Source organism: Chionomys nivalis, chromosome 8 (genome assembly GCF_950005125.1).
Source record: "Chionomys nivalis chromosome 8, mChiNiv1.1, whole genome shotgun sequence".
In the NCBI taxonomy this organism is placed as follows: domain Eukaryota; kingdom Metazoa; phylum Chordata; class Mammalia; order Rodentia; family Cricetidae; genus Chionomys; species Chionomys nivalis.
This window is the reverse complement of record NC_080093.1, coordinates 92,478,833-92,494,383: the sequence shown is the minus strand read 5'-3', so window position 1 is coordinate 92,494,383 and position 15,551 is coordinate 92,478,833. Positions and strand designations below refer to the sequence as shown.

The 15,551-nt window shown below is 40.9% G+C and overlaps 1 protein-coding gene across 1 annotated transcript; it reads right to left on the bottom strand.

The window, feature by feature from the left end:
* Nucleotides 1–2,760: 2,760 nt before the first annotated feature.
* LOC130880104 (IQ calmodulin-binding motif-containing protein 1-like) lies at nt 2,761–4,181 on the bottom strand. Its single transcript, XM_057778970.1, has one exon. It carries the CDS (start codon nt 4,171–4,173, stop codon nt 2,761–2,763), a length of 1,413 nt encoding a protein of 470 aa, XP_057634953.1. The 5' UTR covers nt 4,174–4,181.
* Nucleotides 4,182–15,551: the final 11,370 nt, after the last annotated feature.

Here is a 15,551-nt window from a genome sequence, read left to right as displayed (position 1 = left end):
TCAGAAGCATATAATATTACCTAAGTAAACTGGAAGTGCATTGTAAGCAACTTCCAAAACTCTAGAAATGACAGAGACATATCACTGCCTGGACAGTCACCCAAAGTTCTTCTGTCCCATTGGGGCATCCATTTTCGGCATACAGGCCCATAGTATCCAGCAGACTTTTCCATGAAGCAGGAAATTTCAAAGACAGTTCAGTCACTTTTTTCTGTGTCCTGCAGAATGTCTCACAGACTCATTTATGAAGCAGGAACCCTGGAGGATCATCTCACCTTTAGGCAATTTGAGCAGTCATTTGTTTGTGGGTTTTGCATGTCCAGTGAAGCAGTCCAGGCAAGAACAGTTTCTTGCCCAAATGGCTAGCAAAGTCTATAAGGAGCCTCTTCGATGCCCATCTTCCTCTTAAAGTAGCTGGTGCTGCCAGAAGCAGATTTTTTTTCATTGTCATGAAAAGCCCTAATATTAAAACATTTTAAATTCCATATTCTGTAGTCTTTGAAAGATATTAAGAACGCCTATCTAACTGAAATATATCTCTATATATCTAGAAAATCAAATGACTACATGCTTGACTATTATCAATGATTATCCATTAACAACCTATGTTTCCTAATTATACATTTTTAAATGAACTACACAATCACAATACCTTAATCAAGTATATATATATATATAACAAGATTGACCTTAAGTTTATATTAATAAAGCAAGATCCATACCAATGCAAATTATTCATATCTATATCATCTCTCCCTTTAAATGTAAAAGAACATTTATAAACAATATTTGGGAATATGGGTGCAGTTTTTTCTCTCCAAACTGCTTTGTGCTGTATGGGGGTGCTGTTGTGCTAGGTTCATCTCAGTTAGCAGTTGGGCAAAGCATTTTCTTTGTGCGGGTGTTCACAGTGACCTTTAAGGAAGTCTAGGTCCATGAAACTGTATGGAGACAATACACAGGTTCTCATCTTCTGTGAAAACAAAAGAAAAACCTCTTTTCCAAAGCATCATATCCTTAGACCCAAATTTTGAAGTCATAATACCTTTATAATATACATGTTGATTTAGCTTAGCAGCCTACACAATGATATGTGTCTCTGTACTTGGCTCCTTTACAGTCAAAAAATTTAAAGAAAACATATACAATGAAATACAGAATCCAGACTCTTTGTAAATTTTCCATTTTTACGTGGCTTATTTTTTAACTTCCTTTAATCTATGATTATCTGTACTCTGTCTCTTTAAAGACTTTACCTAATTTAAAAAGCATTAACTTATTTTATGACTCTCTATACTCTTCTCTTTCCCATGCCTATGTACATTTATTCAACACTGTGACCCATTTAGAGATCGTTTATGTCTGAATCTGTTCTACTGTGAAAATGTAATTCTTTACTGTCTAGAAGAGCTGTTAAAATACCAACCAGCTTGGTTCCAGCTGCTCTGGATGTTGACTCCACCTCTCTTCAATTTTAAAATGGTGGATGTACCACCAGTGCTAACTCTTGGGCCAACAGGCAGGAGCTGCACTCAGCAGTCCAACCAGAGAATGAGCGTGCAGCACATAAATCCTTTTTATCTAAGTTACAGCCAAATGTGCCATGCAGAGCACTGCACAGCCTGGAAACATCTCGCTGTATGGTGGCGGGAATCTGCCATGGTCTCCGCCTGCCCAAGCCTAGTATACCCTATCTTGCCACCTGTACAGGCAGGTGGAGTCGAGCCATGGACATGGTCTCAGCTACTTTCCTCCCGACCCTCTGTTTTTCTGTATGTCTAAAATTAAGCTCTCTCAGGTTTTTAAGTGGATTTAGTCCATCACGTTGGCGCCAAATCATTGTACCAGGTGGGTAGCCCTTTGTTCTGTCCCAACCACCTGGCTAGCTTACACCCAAAATAACCACACAGAAATTGTATTAATTAAATCACTGCCTGGCTCATTAGCTCTAGCATCTTATTGGCTAATTCTTACATCTTAATTTAACCCATTTCTATTACTTTGTGTAATCTCCACATGACTCTGGCTTACCAGCATGATTCTAACCAGTGTTTGTCTCAGGCCAAAGATTCATGGCCTCTGCCATTCTTCCCTTCCTCCCAATATTCAGTTCTGTCTTCTCCACCTACCTATCAGGCCAAAGCAGTTTCTTTATTCAACCAATGAAAGCAACACATAAACCGAAGGATCTTCTACACCAATCCAAGACACAGGATTTTGCTGTATTTTGAAGTCTACTGCCACTATAAATATACATCAAGAATGCATGATGGTGCACCAAATGCAGTAAGTGATTTTAATATTTATATCTTTTCTTGGCCAATCTAGTAGTATTGCAGTGTTCTAGAATATGGTAGCTATAGGCCATGCTACAAAGCCATAACACTGGGCTGGTGAGGTGATCACTTTAGGGCAGGGTATCCTTCTCTGTGGTCCCATTTGTTTTTACTCACAGGGTAATGGGAAGAGGAAAGATTCTGGACATATCCCAGACAGAATCCTTGTCCTCCAAACATCTAGCTAACAATGCATGTAAGCCAAAAGCAGCAGGCCATGACCGTTAGTCACATTGCTTTAGAAAGCCCTTGCAAATTTGCAAGAGGTCCAGGATTTACAGTCTTCCACACAGGACAAGCACCACAAAAATGTGGCAGGCTATACACATGGCTTAATAAAATGCTAAGAGCTGTGTATTCAGCAGATTTATGAAATGTGATCAATAGTAATATTTTCAAAGTAGATCATATTTCTGATAAACCTTCATGGATGTCTTCTAATATAGTCATCCACTTGTTGCTTCAGTTCAGCTCTGCGTTCATCGGTGAGTTCTTGGAGTCCATGCCAAGGGGCAAATAGTTTATTTTTCTTACGACACTTTGCTAGGAATTTAAGAACTGCTCTTTGAAGTGTAACAGCTGCTTTATACTCTGTGAGAGCTGGCCTCTGTTGGCGGAAGTTCTTCCTTTCCCTGTATCCTCTCCAATGTTTCTGGATAGTCAATGCTGACTTCTCTTCCATTTCCCTATTGTATTTCTCCAGTTGACCTGGATGAACGATTTCAAGCATACTCAAGCGTGACTCTCGGGAAAGTCTCATGGCTCTCTGTCTTTGAAGCTGCAATCTTAATCTGAGGTCTTTTTCTTCTTTTTGCCTATTTAGCTCCAACAATGCCTTTGTTCGTTTAGATCTGAAACTCCTCTGCAAAGCAATCACAGCAGACGGAAGCTTCTTTAATCTCTTTCTGGTCTGGAAACCTTTCCAATAGGCTTGAATCAAGCAAGCTGCTTTATGTAGTTTCTGTTCTTCTACTTCCTGATGGACTTTAGGGGTTAAAAGACCAACCAGCTGTCTAAGTTCTCGACTAAATTCTGTCATATTTTCCTGTTTATTTAGTAGACTTGTGAGTCCTTTGTAGCAAGCACTTAGTCTCAGTAAAATCAAAATCTCCTGATGAGATTCAGCTAGCACTAGGAGGAGCTTTGTAGTAATACTTCTTAAGACTGGACTAGGAGTTGATAAAAGCTTGAAAAGAATTTCATCTAAAATAGAATGCAGGATTTTTCCTTCTATTTTCAGTAAATCACCACTGTTGATCTGTAGTATATTCTGTAGCAGAGTCATGACTGTAGCTCCTATTTGAACATTGTCAGTTTGCAGTAAGTGTAAGAAATGATCACTCTGCAGTACATTCTGTATGAGTTGAGTATGACCTCCCAATAACCAGAAGAGAGAATCTGTCACAATTTGGAAAAAATGTAGTAATTTATCTTTTTCTTCACCCTTAGCTGCATTGATGAAACATGTTTGTAATCGTCTCCCCAAGATAAGAAAATTTTCGACAGCTGATGGAAGTAATTCCTTGTAAAATTCTTCTCCATCTTCTCCTGGTTCTAAGCCCACACAGCAATGGCTTAGTATCTGTGTAAGCTGGGAAATTGTAGTCCAACCACCCTGGATTCGAGAACAATCTTGACTGAGAACCAATAGACAATACTGAATGAGGTCATAACAATATATATCTTGTTTCACTTTCTTCAACTCTGAGCTTCCCAAAGGGGTGTTGTTTATTATTTCTTTTAACTTCAACAATATAACAGGAACATTTTGTTCAGGACTTTTCGCTACTTCAGCAGCTAAAGACAAGATCCTTGGGTCTGTGCCTGTTGGCTTCATTTTTTTCCTACTACTGGATCCTTTTTCTGAATTCTCCTCGAACACAATGAATGCTTTCTCCCGCTTTACAATGCTGTTGCGAAGTGTCAAGAGGAATTGGGGGGGCGGAGGCAATTACTGATCAATTCGTTCTCTTACCCCGCTGCTAGGCCGATCCTTGAGGAATCAAGAGTGCCAGGCCGTGCCCTTCACTGCCTCCAGGAATCACTCATCTTGGCTTCGCCTCAGTCCACCTCAAGGCCCGACCCGCCTGATAAACCTTCATGGGAAATGATCCAGCATTTCTAGTAGCTGAAGGTGGGAGAGTATTTATGAGGCTATTAGAAGGTGTTGTTTCTGTTTCTGATGAACTCTGACAGTAATAAGATAATCATTTTCCTGAATTTCTTTTCTTTTCTTTTCTTTTACTGTCTGACCCCTTGATTGGTTAATGGTGATAGTTTGAGAAAGATACTCTATTCCAGAAACTGTTTTATATCTTTTGGACAAATTTAAATTCTTTGAATCCAGTTGAGGCCATGAATGTCACAGGAGTTTAGAAATAAAACTTTTAGCAAAGAGAAATGGCCTTTGGCCTTTATGCAGCCCAGTAAGCAATTCAACAAGTGTCAGTCTGACAACAGGAAGCCTTAGAGAAGAGGTTCATCCACTCCCAGCATCATGGTTGACATTTGGTTCTTAAGCTGGGCCCTCCACATGGACATACTCACTGACTGAGCCTTTCACTTCCGAGCACATTATATAGTCTGAGCAGAAGTTTACACTCCCAATAATCGCTGTTTTCATCAGACCCCTCACACTTATAACATTAATTAGCTTGAAATAGATACAGAAAAACAGATGAAAAGAATTATCTCTTTTATAAATTTTCTTTTTTCTTTCTCTTTTATTGTATATACATTTTTGTTGTTGCTGTTGCTTTTTCCCCCTGTGTAGGTCAGAAGAGGATATGCAAATTCTTTGGAATTTGAGTTACAAATGAGTTGTGAGTCTCCATGTGCATTCTGGGAAGCGAATCCAAGACTCATTCCATTTTCTATAGGATGCTGGTAGTCAGGTGTGGTGGTCATTGATCTGCAGGTTGAGACAAGAGGAATGCGAGCTGCAGAATACTGAAGGCAGCATAACAAGACATGTTTTCAAGAAATATCCAAAGTGCCAGGCTGTGGTGACACATGCCTCTAATCCAAGAATTCGGGAGACAGAGGCAGGGGGATCTCTGTGAGTTTGAGGCCAGCCTGGTCTACAAGAGCTAGTTCCAGGACAGGCTCTAAAGCTACAGAGAAATCCTGTCTTAAAAAAAAAACAAAGAAAGAAAGAAAGAAAGAAAGAAAGAAAGAAAGAAAGAAAGAAAGGTCCAAAGCTACTGGATGCAAGTAATTACAAAGACTGCCAAGATGCCTGTGAAGCTCAAGACTCAGACAGGGTGAGCCCTGTGACTTGGGATGATATACCAAGATAAAACCTTCGAAACTGGCATGGGGTATAAAATGAGATCCTGTCACAGAAAATTTCTACAGCAGTCAATTTTTCAAAGGCTAAAACAACCTTAATGTTGGGTGTAGAGGTTCAGCTCTTAAATATATAAAACACTGGAGGGTTATGCAGGAACATCTCAAAGTCATCCTGGTCTGCAGACTGAGTTCCTAGCCAGTCTGTATACAGTCATTCACTGAGACCTTTCCAAAAGAGAGAAACCAAAAATGAACAAATAAATAAATGAAAATGGCTAGTGACATTGATGTGGTGCTGATGGGGCGGTAAACACTGGAGAATCCCCTTTACAACACATTGCCACATGGGCAGGGCCAGACCCACTATGATGAGGACATATTAGGTGGAGAAATGGGAAAGAAAGATGCAGAAGCAGAACAGTTTATATATTTTGAACAGAGGCAGAACTGATGACATGAGGATCATGGGGAACAAACAGCCTGATCTGAGTAGCCTGTGCTGACACCTGAGGCCATAGTGATGTCCAGGCATGTGCTGCCACCAGGGACCATGTTAGGGTCCATGACTCTAGCAGCAGGGGCCTGGGACATTGTTTATGACTCATGTTACCCCAAAAGGCCATGAAGACTTCCCTGGTCTTGTTGTTGCCGGAAGCCATGTTGATGCCTGAGGGTTGCACAGAGCTGGCTCTGACCTGTTCCTCACCAGCTGCAGCACTTGGGAGAGTGGCCCTGAATCTCCCCTGGGTAGCACAACAGAGCTGGTCATGGTGGCATGTGTGGGCGAGAGCTGGTTTCACCCCTTGGTGGTTGCAGCCTTTGAGAGGGCAGGCTCTGTACCTTGTGGGCAGATCAGTAGAAGCTGGTCGTGGTGGTCGGGTCACAGGAGAGCCGGACCTTCCCCTTGCTGAGGCAGTGCTGGAGAGCTGGCCCTTGAAGTGTGGATGAGGGAAAGCTGCCCTCCATAGCATTAGCTTAGGAGAGCCATTCCCGCAACTTGTCAGCTGCCAATGGCAAGAGAGCTGACCTTACCCTTGCCTGGGAGAGGTAGCCCTGGTGGTCCAGGAGCAGTAGAGTGGGGTGGGCTGACTACTGAGCTATTACCAGGCTAAGGTCTAGGGCTTTGAGTTGGCGCACCCCAACATCTATTCTGACCATGAACTGTTGGAGTGTACAAAGAACTGATCCTGTAGAACAGCTTCAGGATCTCCAGGACACAGGGAAACAATAGGATACCTGAGAGGAGTCCTGTGGAAGATCCAGTATTGATAGTACAGCAGAAGTCAGAGGCTTTGAAACAGACCAATGACTCATTGCAATGAACATTTGCAAGTACAGCTTTCTGGGGCAAAGGGGCATACTGTGTGATACACCAAGACACACTGCACCTTCCCTGATGAGATTTTTGTTGTTGTTGTTATTTTTTTCTGTTTTCTTTTGGTGGTAGGAGGTTGCAAGGGCAAAGGGCAAATATGGAGGAATGGAGAGGTGAATGAGATGGGGTGTATCATGTGAAATTCACAAAGAATCAATAAAAGTTAAAAATTTTTAAGAAAGTCTAGGAAAATCCTAAAATGTCTGGGAAGGTGCCAAGCATGGAGCAGGAGCCAAATCTTCAGAAATGTTGATGCAGCTGCTCTGCCTTGAAGTAAAAAACTGTTCTCCCACTCTCTGAACTTTGTTTCACTTGCCCTGTTCTTTCTTTGCCTCCCCACTCCCTCTTCTTTTCCCTATCCATTTTCTCCTCTCTCCTTATCAGAGCTGGAGACTCCCTATGGCTTCCAGGCTGGTCTCCAGCCTTCTGGATCAAACAGCCGAGACCGCAGGCATCTGATCCCAGTCACTGATCCAGAGAAGAAGTGGGTGGGTGCAGCTACCTCATGAAAGCTAGATTTTCTGAAATTTAATGGTTGAAATGTTAACTTCAGTTTAAACTGTCTTTATAGCCGAACTGAAAGGGTAGCTAGCCAAATACCAGGATACCATGGCCTGGGAAGTTCTACATACAACAGATGAATAAGCCATTATTGATATTTAGTATTTTCAGTTCTGACTGAGAATATTGAACTGTTAAATTGCAAAGATCATATAATCTGTATGTTATGGAGAAAATCCACCTATTATAGATGAATACATATTGATACTTCATTTTAAAGCATACAGTGTGGAATGCCACATGGTTATTTATTAATTTGTGTTTGTGTGTGTGTGTTTTGATATAGTTGCTGTCAGACAGGATCTCCGGTAGCCTTAAACTCCTGGTCACTCTGCCTCCAACTCATAAGTGCTGTGATTACAGGCAAGTACCACCATGCCTATCCCTAGTTACGATTTTTTAAGAAGTTAATGCAATTTGAGAGTTTTATTGAATGTGGGACATAAGATACTTCTGTTGTTCAGTGTGTCCAAGTGATGCTCCAGCACAGTGAGCCCTTGGCTAAAATGACCTCTTTGGCTGAACAAAATATTCTTAGAAGCCTCGGGTACTCATTCAGCAATCACAACCCCTTCCCTGATAGATGACATAACTATAGAGTTTCATGGCCAAGGAGTACCTTGGCAGCTCTTGGGTGAGGAATAGGCAGAGATCACACCATGCAACAAGAATTTTACGGTGGCGGGGGTGGGGGGTGGCAAAAGCCACCTGTGAGCATGGATGGGGAAAGAGATGGGTCGGGAGGAGGCAGTGATAGCCTGGGCTTACATAAAGGGTATGTGACCTGTGGCAACAGCTGAAGTGTCCAGTTTGGTGGATGGAGATGACATGGCTCCTGGCGGAGTTCCTGAAGGTGGCCTGAGGGTGGACTTGGTTCCCAACAGTAACATACGACCATATGAAAATGTCAAATCTTTGTCTGATGAGTGGGATCTATTAGCAATATTTCCATGTCCTGAACTTACTCTTCACTGAAAACCCTTCAGTCTCAAGCTACCCTTCCCTGGATCATCAAGTAGAGGCAAAGGTGGCAGTCGGTGGTGCTCTGGAAATCCAGGCCAGGAGTTTCAGAGACTCATTCAAGACCTGGTTGCCTAATCTCAGCACTCGGGAGGCAGAGGCAGGCGGATCTCTGTGAGTTTGAGGCCAGCCTGGTCTACAAGAGCTAGTTCCAGGAAGGAACCAAAAACTACAGAGAAAAAAAAAAAAACAGTAAAAAGACCTGGTTGCCCATGTTTTGGGTTTATGAGAAGGTGAGGGTCTCAAAATGTGGAGAGATCATTCTTTATGAATCACTTACAAAAGTAATGGAAGATGTAGCTGGAAAATAATTGACTGAAAGTTGATTTTGGATTCTCTGGTTTGGGTATCAGAAAAACATAAATTTCTGTTGTTTAAATGATCTGGTTTGTGTTGGGTAGTGGTGACTGAGGACTTTAATCCCATCACTCAGGAGGCAGATTCCAGCAGATTTTTGAGTTTGAGGCCAGCGTAGTCTACAGAGTGAGTTCTAGGACAGCCAGAGCTACACAGAAAAACCATGTATACAAAACCAAAACCAAAAACTTGTTTTGCAGTATTTTGCTACTACATTTTTATTGTAGCCCCAGCAGACATTAGTAGCATATTAAAGAGGAAGTCATGAAAACCCATGATTAACCATCGCAGAAACAGTGGAAGTTTCTGATCACTTGTCCAGTTTGCCAGTAGCTCAGAACTGTTGAGATAAGAGGCATGAACCATGCGTTGACCACGGTTGTTTGGCAACATTCCAGCATTCTGACATTGCAGATCCCAGCTCTTTCCCATCTTTTTGCTTTCATTTTTAATGATTCTCTTGGTGTTGTGGAAGTTTCTTTTCTTCCCTTTTTAATGTAATTTTTTTCTTTATTTTACATTCCAACCACAGTTCTCTCTACCTCTCCTCCAAGTCCTCTTTCTTGTTGACTGGGGTTTCTGTCTTGCTCAGTCCCATTCTCGTTCATTCCCAAGAAACACACAGACACCTACATTAATTATAAACTGATTGGCTTATTAGCTCAGGCTTCTTATTAACTCTTATAACTTATATTAGCCCATAATTCTTATCTGAGTTAGCCACATGGCTTGATACCTTTTTGGCGAGGCAGCCACATCTTGCTTCCTCTGCATCTGGGTGATGGCTGCAGATTAAATCTTTCCTCTTCCCAGAATTCTTCTGTTCTCATCACCCTGCCTATACTTCCTGCCTGGTTATCCCACCCAATTCCAGCCTGGCTACTGTCCAATCAGTGTTTTATTAAAATACAATTGACAGGATACAGACCATTGTCCCACAACACTTCCCCTCCAACCCCCCCATCTTTTCCTCCCAAGGGGTGAGGGCTCCCATGGGCAGTCAACAAAGTCTGTCACATTAAATTGGAGGAGGACTAACCCCCCTGAAATCTCCCACCCCCCCATAAAGACTAAACATGGCATTTCACCAAAAGGAATGGGCTAAAACAAGCTAACTTCTGTGTCAGGGATAGATTCAGGTCCTACTTCCAGGGACCCCTCAGATAGCCCAAGCTTTACCACTGTCTCCCACGTATGGAGGGCCTAGTTCTGTCCCATGGAGGTGCCACAGATGTCAGTGTAGAGTTCATGAGCTTCCAGGAGCTGTCTCTGTAGATTTCTCCATCATGATTTGGACCACCCTTCCTCATATAATCCCTCCTCCCCCTCTCTGATTAGATTCTCAGAGCTCGGCCTGGTGTTCGGTTGTGAATCTCTGCATCTGGTTCCATCAGTTACTGGATGAAGGCTCTATGATGATAGTTCGGGTATTCACCTATCTGTTTTCAGGGGAAGGCCAGTTCAGGCATCCTCTCCACTCTTGTCAGGAGTCTTGGGTGGAGTCATCCTTGTAGATTCCTGGGAATTTCCCTAGAACCAGGTAGAATCATAGAACTATATAGCATGTTATTTCTGCCTTCTGGCCAATTAGGGCTCCTTATTTTGTCTTCTAACCCTGATTAGACAGAGAATAGAGATGTTAAGATTTGCTAACTGGGCATATCTTGTCCTAGGGATAAAAAGCAAAACAAATACACATAAGAAAGCAAACAAAACAACAACAATAACAACAACAAAAAAAGCACACAAATTTGAGAGAAACAAGGGGCCCAGACCCAGAGTCTGAAGCCCTTCAGGCCCAGAGTTCAGTTATTCAGTAGAGTATAGTGCCTATGATGAATGAAAAGCAAGGTATGGTCTGCCCAGTGGGGAGCAGATTCTGTTAATAAGTTAGACTGGCTTGCTCGCCTGGGCCATATTCAAGAGCACACATTGAAGGAATCAGAATGGTATGGTAGAATGAAAAAAGGGAGCCCATGAGGAGAACAGGTATATATCAGAAGACTGAGGCACAAAGGGCACAATGGATCTATGTATGCTTTTCTTAGGGTTCTCCTTGTTACTTAGCTTCTCTGGGATCAGAGACTATAGGCTTCATATCCTTTGTTTTACAGCTAGTATTCACCTATGAGTGGGTACATACCATACTCATCTTTCTTTGTCTGGGTTACTTCCCTCAGGATGTTTTATTCTAGTTCCATCCATTTGCATGTAAATTTTAAGATGTCATTGTTTTTTACTGCTGAATAGTACTCCATTGTGTAAACGTACCACATTTTCTTTATCCATTCTTCAGTTGAGGGGCATTTAGGCTGTTTCCAGGTTCTGGCTATTACAAAAAATGGTGCTATGAACATAGTTGAACAAATGTTCTTGTAGTATGGTTCAGCATTGTTTGGGTATATGCCCAAGAGTGGTATTGCTGAGTCCTGAAGTAGGTTGATTCCCAATTTTCTGAGAAAACTCCATACTGATTTCCAGAGTGGTTGTACAAGTTTGCATTCCCACCAAAAACTGAAGGGGCGTGGTCGATCGGTATTTAGAATTAACCAGAACAGCTCAATACAATAGATTTAGTTTTAATAAATGGAAAAAAGGGAAACTCACACAGCCAGAGGTCAAGCGAACACCAGGAGCACAGAGAACAAAGAGAGGGGGGCAAGCACACCTGGATGTTTTTATCTTTTTTTCTTGGACTCAGGGTGACACACCCTAAACAAAATGTGATTGGCTGAACTCCATCAAGCAAGGAAGGAGTGCTTCCCCTTACTCTGTATCCTCTCCACCATAAGCTATTATTATTTTTTTTTTATCATAGCCATTCTGAGAGATGTAACAGGGTAACTCAGAGCTGTTTTGATTTGTTTCGCTGATGGCTAAGGATGTTGAACATTTCCTTAAGTGTCTTTCAGCTATTTGCAATTTTATGTTGAGAGTTCTCTGTTTAGATTTGTACCCCATTTTTAAAAAATCAATTATTTGACATATTGATGTCTAATTTCTTGAGTTCTTTATTTTGGAGATTAGCCCTTTGTCCAATGTGGGATTGGTGAAGATCTTTTCCCTTTCAGTATGCTGGCTTTTTGTCTTGTTGACAAAATAGTATCTTTTCAGTTTTAGGATGTCCCATTTATATATTGTTTTATTCTGTGGCTGTGTCTGTGCTTCTGCAGTTATACTTGGGAAGTGGTCTCCTGTGCCCATGCATTGAAGGCTACTTCCCTCTTTCTCTTTTATCAGGTTCACTGTGGTCGGATTTATATTGAGATCTTTAATCCATTCAGACCTGAATTTTGTGCATAGGGATAGGTATTTGCATTCTTTTATGTGCTGACATCCACTGATGCAAACACCATTTGTTGAAGATGCTTTCTTTTTTCCATTGTATAATTTTAGCTTCTTTGTTAAAATCAGGTGTTCATAGGTGTATGAATTAATATCTGGGTCTTCAATTTGATTCCATTGGTCAACCTTCCTGATTTTATGCCAATACCAAGGTGTTTTCAGTACTGTAGTTCTTTATAGAGCTTGATGTCAGGGATGGTAATGCCTCCGGAAGTTCCTTTATTATACAGAATTGTTTTGGCTATCCTGGGTTTTTTTGTTTCTCCATATGATGGAGAGTATTGTTCTTTTGAGGTCTGTGAAGAATTGTGCTGTGATTTGATGGGGATTGCATTCAATCTGTAGATTGCTTTTGGTAGAATTGTCATATTTATTATGCTGATTCTACCTATCCATGAGCTTGGGAGATTTTTCCATTCTCTGATATCTTCTTCAATTTCTTTCTTCAGAGACTTAAATTTCTTATCGAACAGGTCTTTCACTTGTTTGGTTAGTGTTACCCCAAGATATTTTATGTTATTTGTGGCTATTGTGAATGGTGATTTTTTTTCTGATTTCTTTTTCAGCTTCTTTATCATTTGTATATAGGGGGGCTACTGATTTTTTTGAGTTGATTTTGTATTCTGCCAAATTACTGAAGGTGTTTATTAGCTGTAGAAGTTTTCTGGTAGAATTCTTGGGCTCACTTAGCTATACTATCATATCTGTTAGTTTTCTTATTTCTCTGTTAAGTTCCTGTCTGTTTGACCTGTCCATTGAAGAGAGTGGGGTGTTGAAGCCTTGCACTATTAGTGTGTGGTAGAATTCTTGGGCTCACTTAGGTATACTATTGTATCATCTGCAAATAACAAAGTTTGACTTCTTATTTTCCAATTTGTATCCCCTTGATTTTTTTTTGTTGTTGTTGTCTTATTGCTCTAGCCTGAACTTCAAGAGCTATGTTGAATAGATATGGAGAGCGAGGACAGCCTTGTCTTGTTCCTGATTTCAGTGGGATCGCTGGGAGTTTCTCTCCATTTAATTTGATGTTGTTTGTCAGCTTGCTGTATTTAGCTTTTATTATGTTTACATACATTCTTTGTATCCCTGCTCTCTCCAAGACTTTTATCATGAAGGGTTGTTGGATTTTGTTGAATTCTTTTTCAACATCTAATGAGATGATCACATATTTTTTTCTTTCAATTTATTTACATAGTGGATTACATAGATAGATTTTTGTATTGTGAACCATCCCCGCATCTCTGGAAGGAAGCTGACACATTAAACCCCACACACTGATAGTGCAAGGCTTCAACACCCCACTCTCTTCAATGGACAGGTTAAACAGACAGGAACTTAACAGAAAAGTAAGAAAACATATATCATTACTCAAATAGACTTAACAGACTTCTATAGAATTTTCCAACAAACACGAAAGAATATACCTTCTTCTCAGCACCTCATAGAACCTTCTATAAAGCTGACCCCACTCTTGGTAACAAAGCAACCTCAATAGATACAAAAAAAATTGAATTGAAGTAACTCACTGTATCTTATTGTATCACCATGCATTGAAGTTATAATTCAACAACACTATTTGCAGAAAATCTACAAACTCATGGAAACTGAACAGTGTTGAATTAAATCACCCCTTGGTCAAAGAAGAAATAAAGACAGAACTTAAAGTGTTCCTAAAATTCAGTGAAAATGAAGGTACAACATACCCAAACCTATGGGACACTATGAAAACAGTGCTAAGAGGAGAATTCATAGCACTGAGTGCCTACTAAAAGGAGGTGGAGAAAGCTCACACTAGTGACTTAATAGGACACCCTAAAACTCTAGAACAAATAGAAACAAATTCACCCAAGAGGAGTAGATGACATGAAATAATCAAAGTAAGGGCAGAAATCAATAAAACAGAAACAAAACAGTACAAAAATCAATGAAATAAAGAGCTAGTTTTTTTTGAGAAAATCAACAAGATAGATAAACCCTTATCCAAACTAATCAAAAGGCAGAGAAAGAACATCCAAATTAACATAATCAGAAGTGAAATGGGAGACATAACAACAGGGATTGAGGCAATCCAGAGAATCTTTAGGTCATACTACAAAAAGCTGTACTCCACAAAATTGGAAAATAGAAAAGAAATGAACAATTTTCTGGGTAGGTACCACATACCAAAATTAAATTAAGACCAGGTGAACAACTAAAACATAACTATAACCTACAAAGAAATAGAAGCAGTCATCAAAAACATCCCAACCAAAAAAAGTCCAGGGTCTGATGATTTTAGCACAGAATTCTACCAGAACTTCAAAGAAGAGCTAATCCCTATACTCCTCAAATTGTTTTACTATTAGCTCCAGTCTGTATTCTCCAAGATACTGATGCACTATAGCACTAAAATCTTCAAATGACCATTTTGTACTGTGTGTTACCTGTAATTACCTACAAACATCTGCAGCCCTCATCAGGGGCTACAGATTCAAGTTATTACTGTATCATTTTACTATTCAGAATATATTTCCACTAATTGAGGTCATGAATAGGTACAAGGACTTAAGCATTTTCCAGCTAGCAATAATTGGGTTTTATTGTATTTGCAACCTAGCTAGATAGCTCACTATATCCTTGTCACCCAGACTGCTTTTCCTGGTAGTAGTTTTTCTCAAGGTCATTAGCAAGGCACCTGCTCTAGTTAAAGGATTTTAATACATCCTGGATCCTAAATCTCACATCTTAGCTGTGATCTAAGTGTGACTTATTGATCTTGTGTGGAACAATAGGCCTAGCTAGAAAACATTATTTTTATTCATCAAAATTATACAGCTTGATTAGCGGACCAGGACTGAGCCAGTGATCTGGGCCAGCATAGACCTGAGACAGGGAACTCCACAGGAACAGGTACAGGGGAACAGCCACTTGGTGAGTAAGCAAGAGCCAGAGACCACTGTGAGCCTAGATGTGAATCTGAGATCTTCAAGGGAGTAGACCTAAGCCAGGACCCCTGTGGGTCTGGGCAAGAACCTAGGACTTTTGAGGAACTAGGTCTAAGCCAGGTCGCCTGTGGGTCTGGGTGTGAGTCTGGGACCTCAGAGCAAGTAGGTTTGAGCCAGGACCTCTGTGAGTCCGGGTGTTGGTCTGGTATATCAAAGGGAATAGTCATGAACCAGAAACCTCTGTGGGTCCGAGCGTGAGTCTGGGACCTCTGAGGGAGTAAGCCTGTGCCAGATCCTCTGTGGGTCTGGGTACACCCAAGCCTGGGAACTCTGATGGTGTAG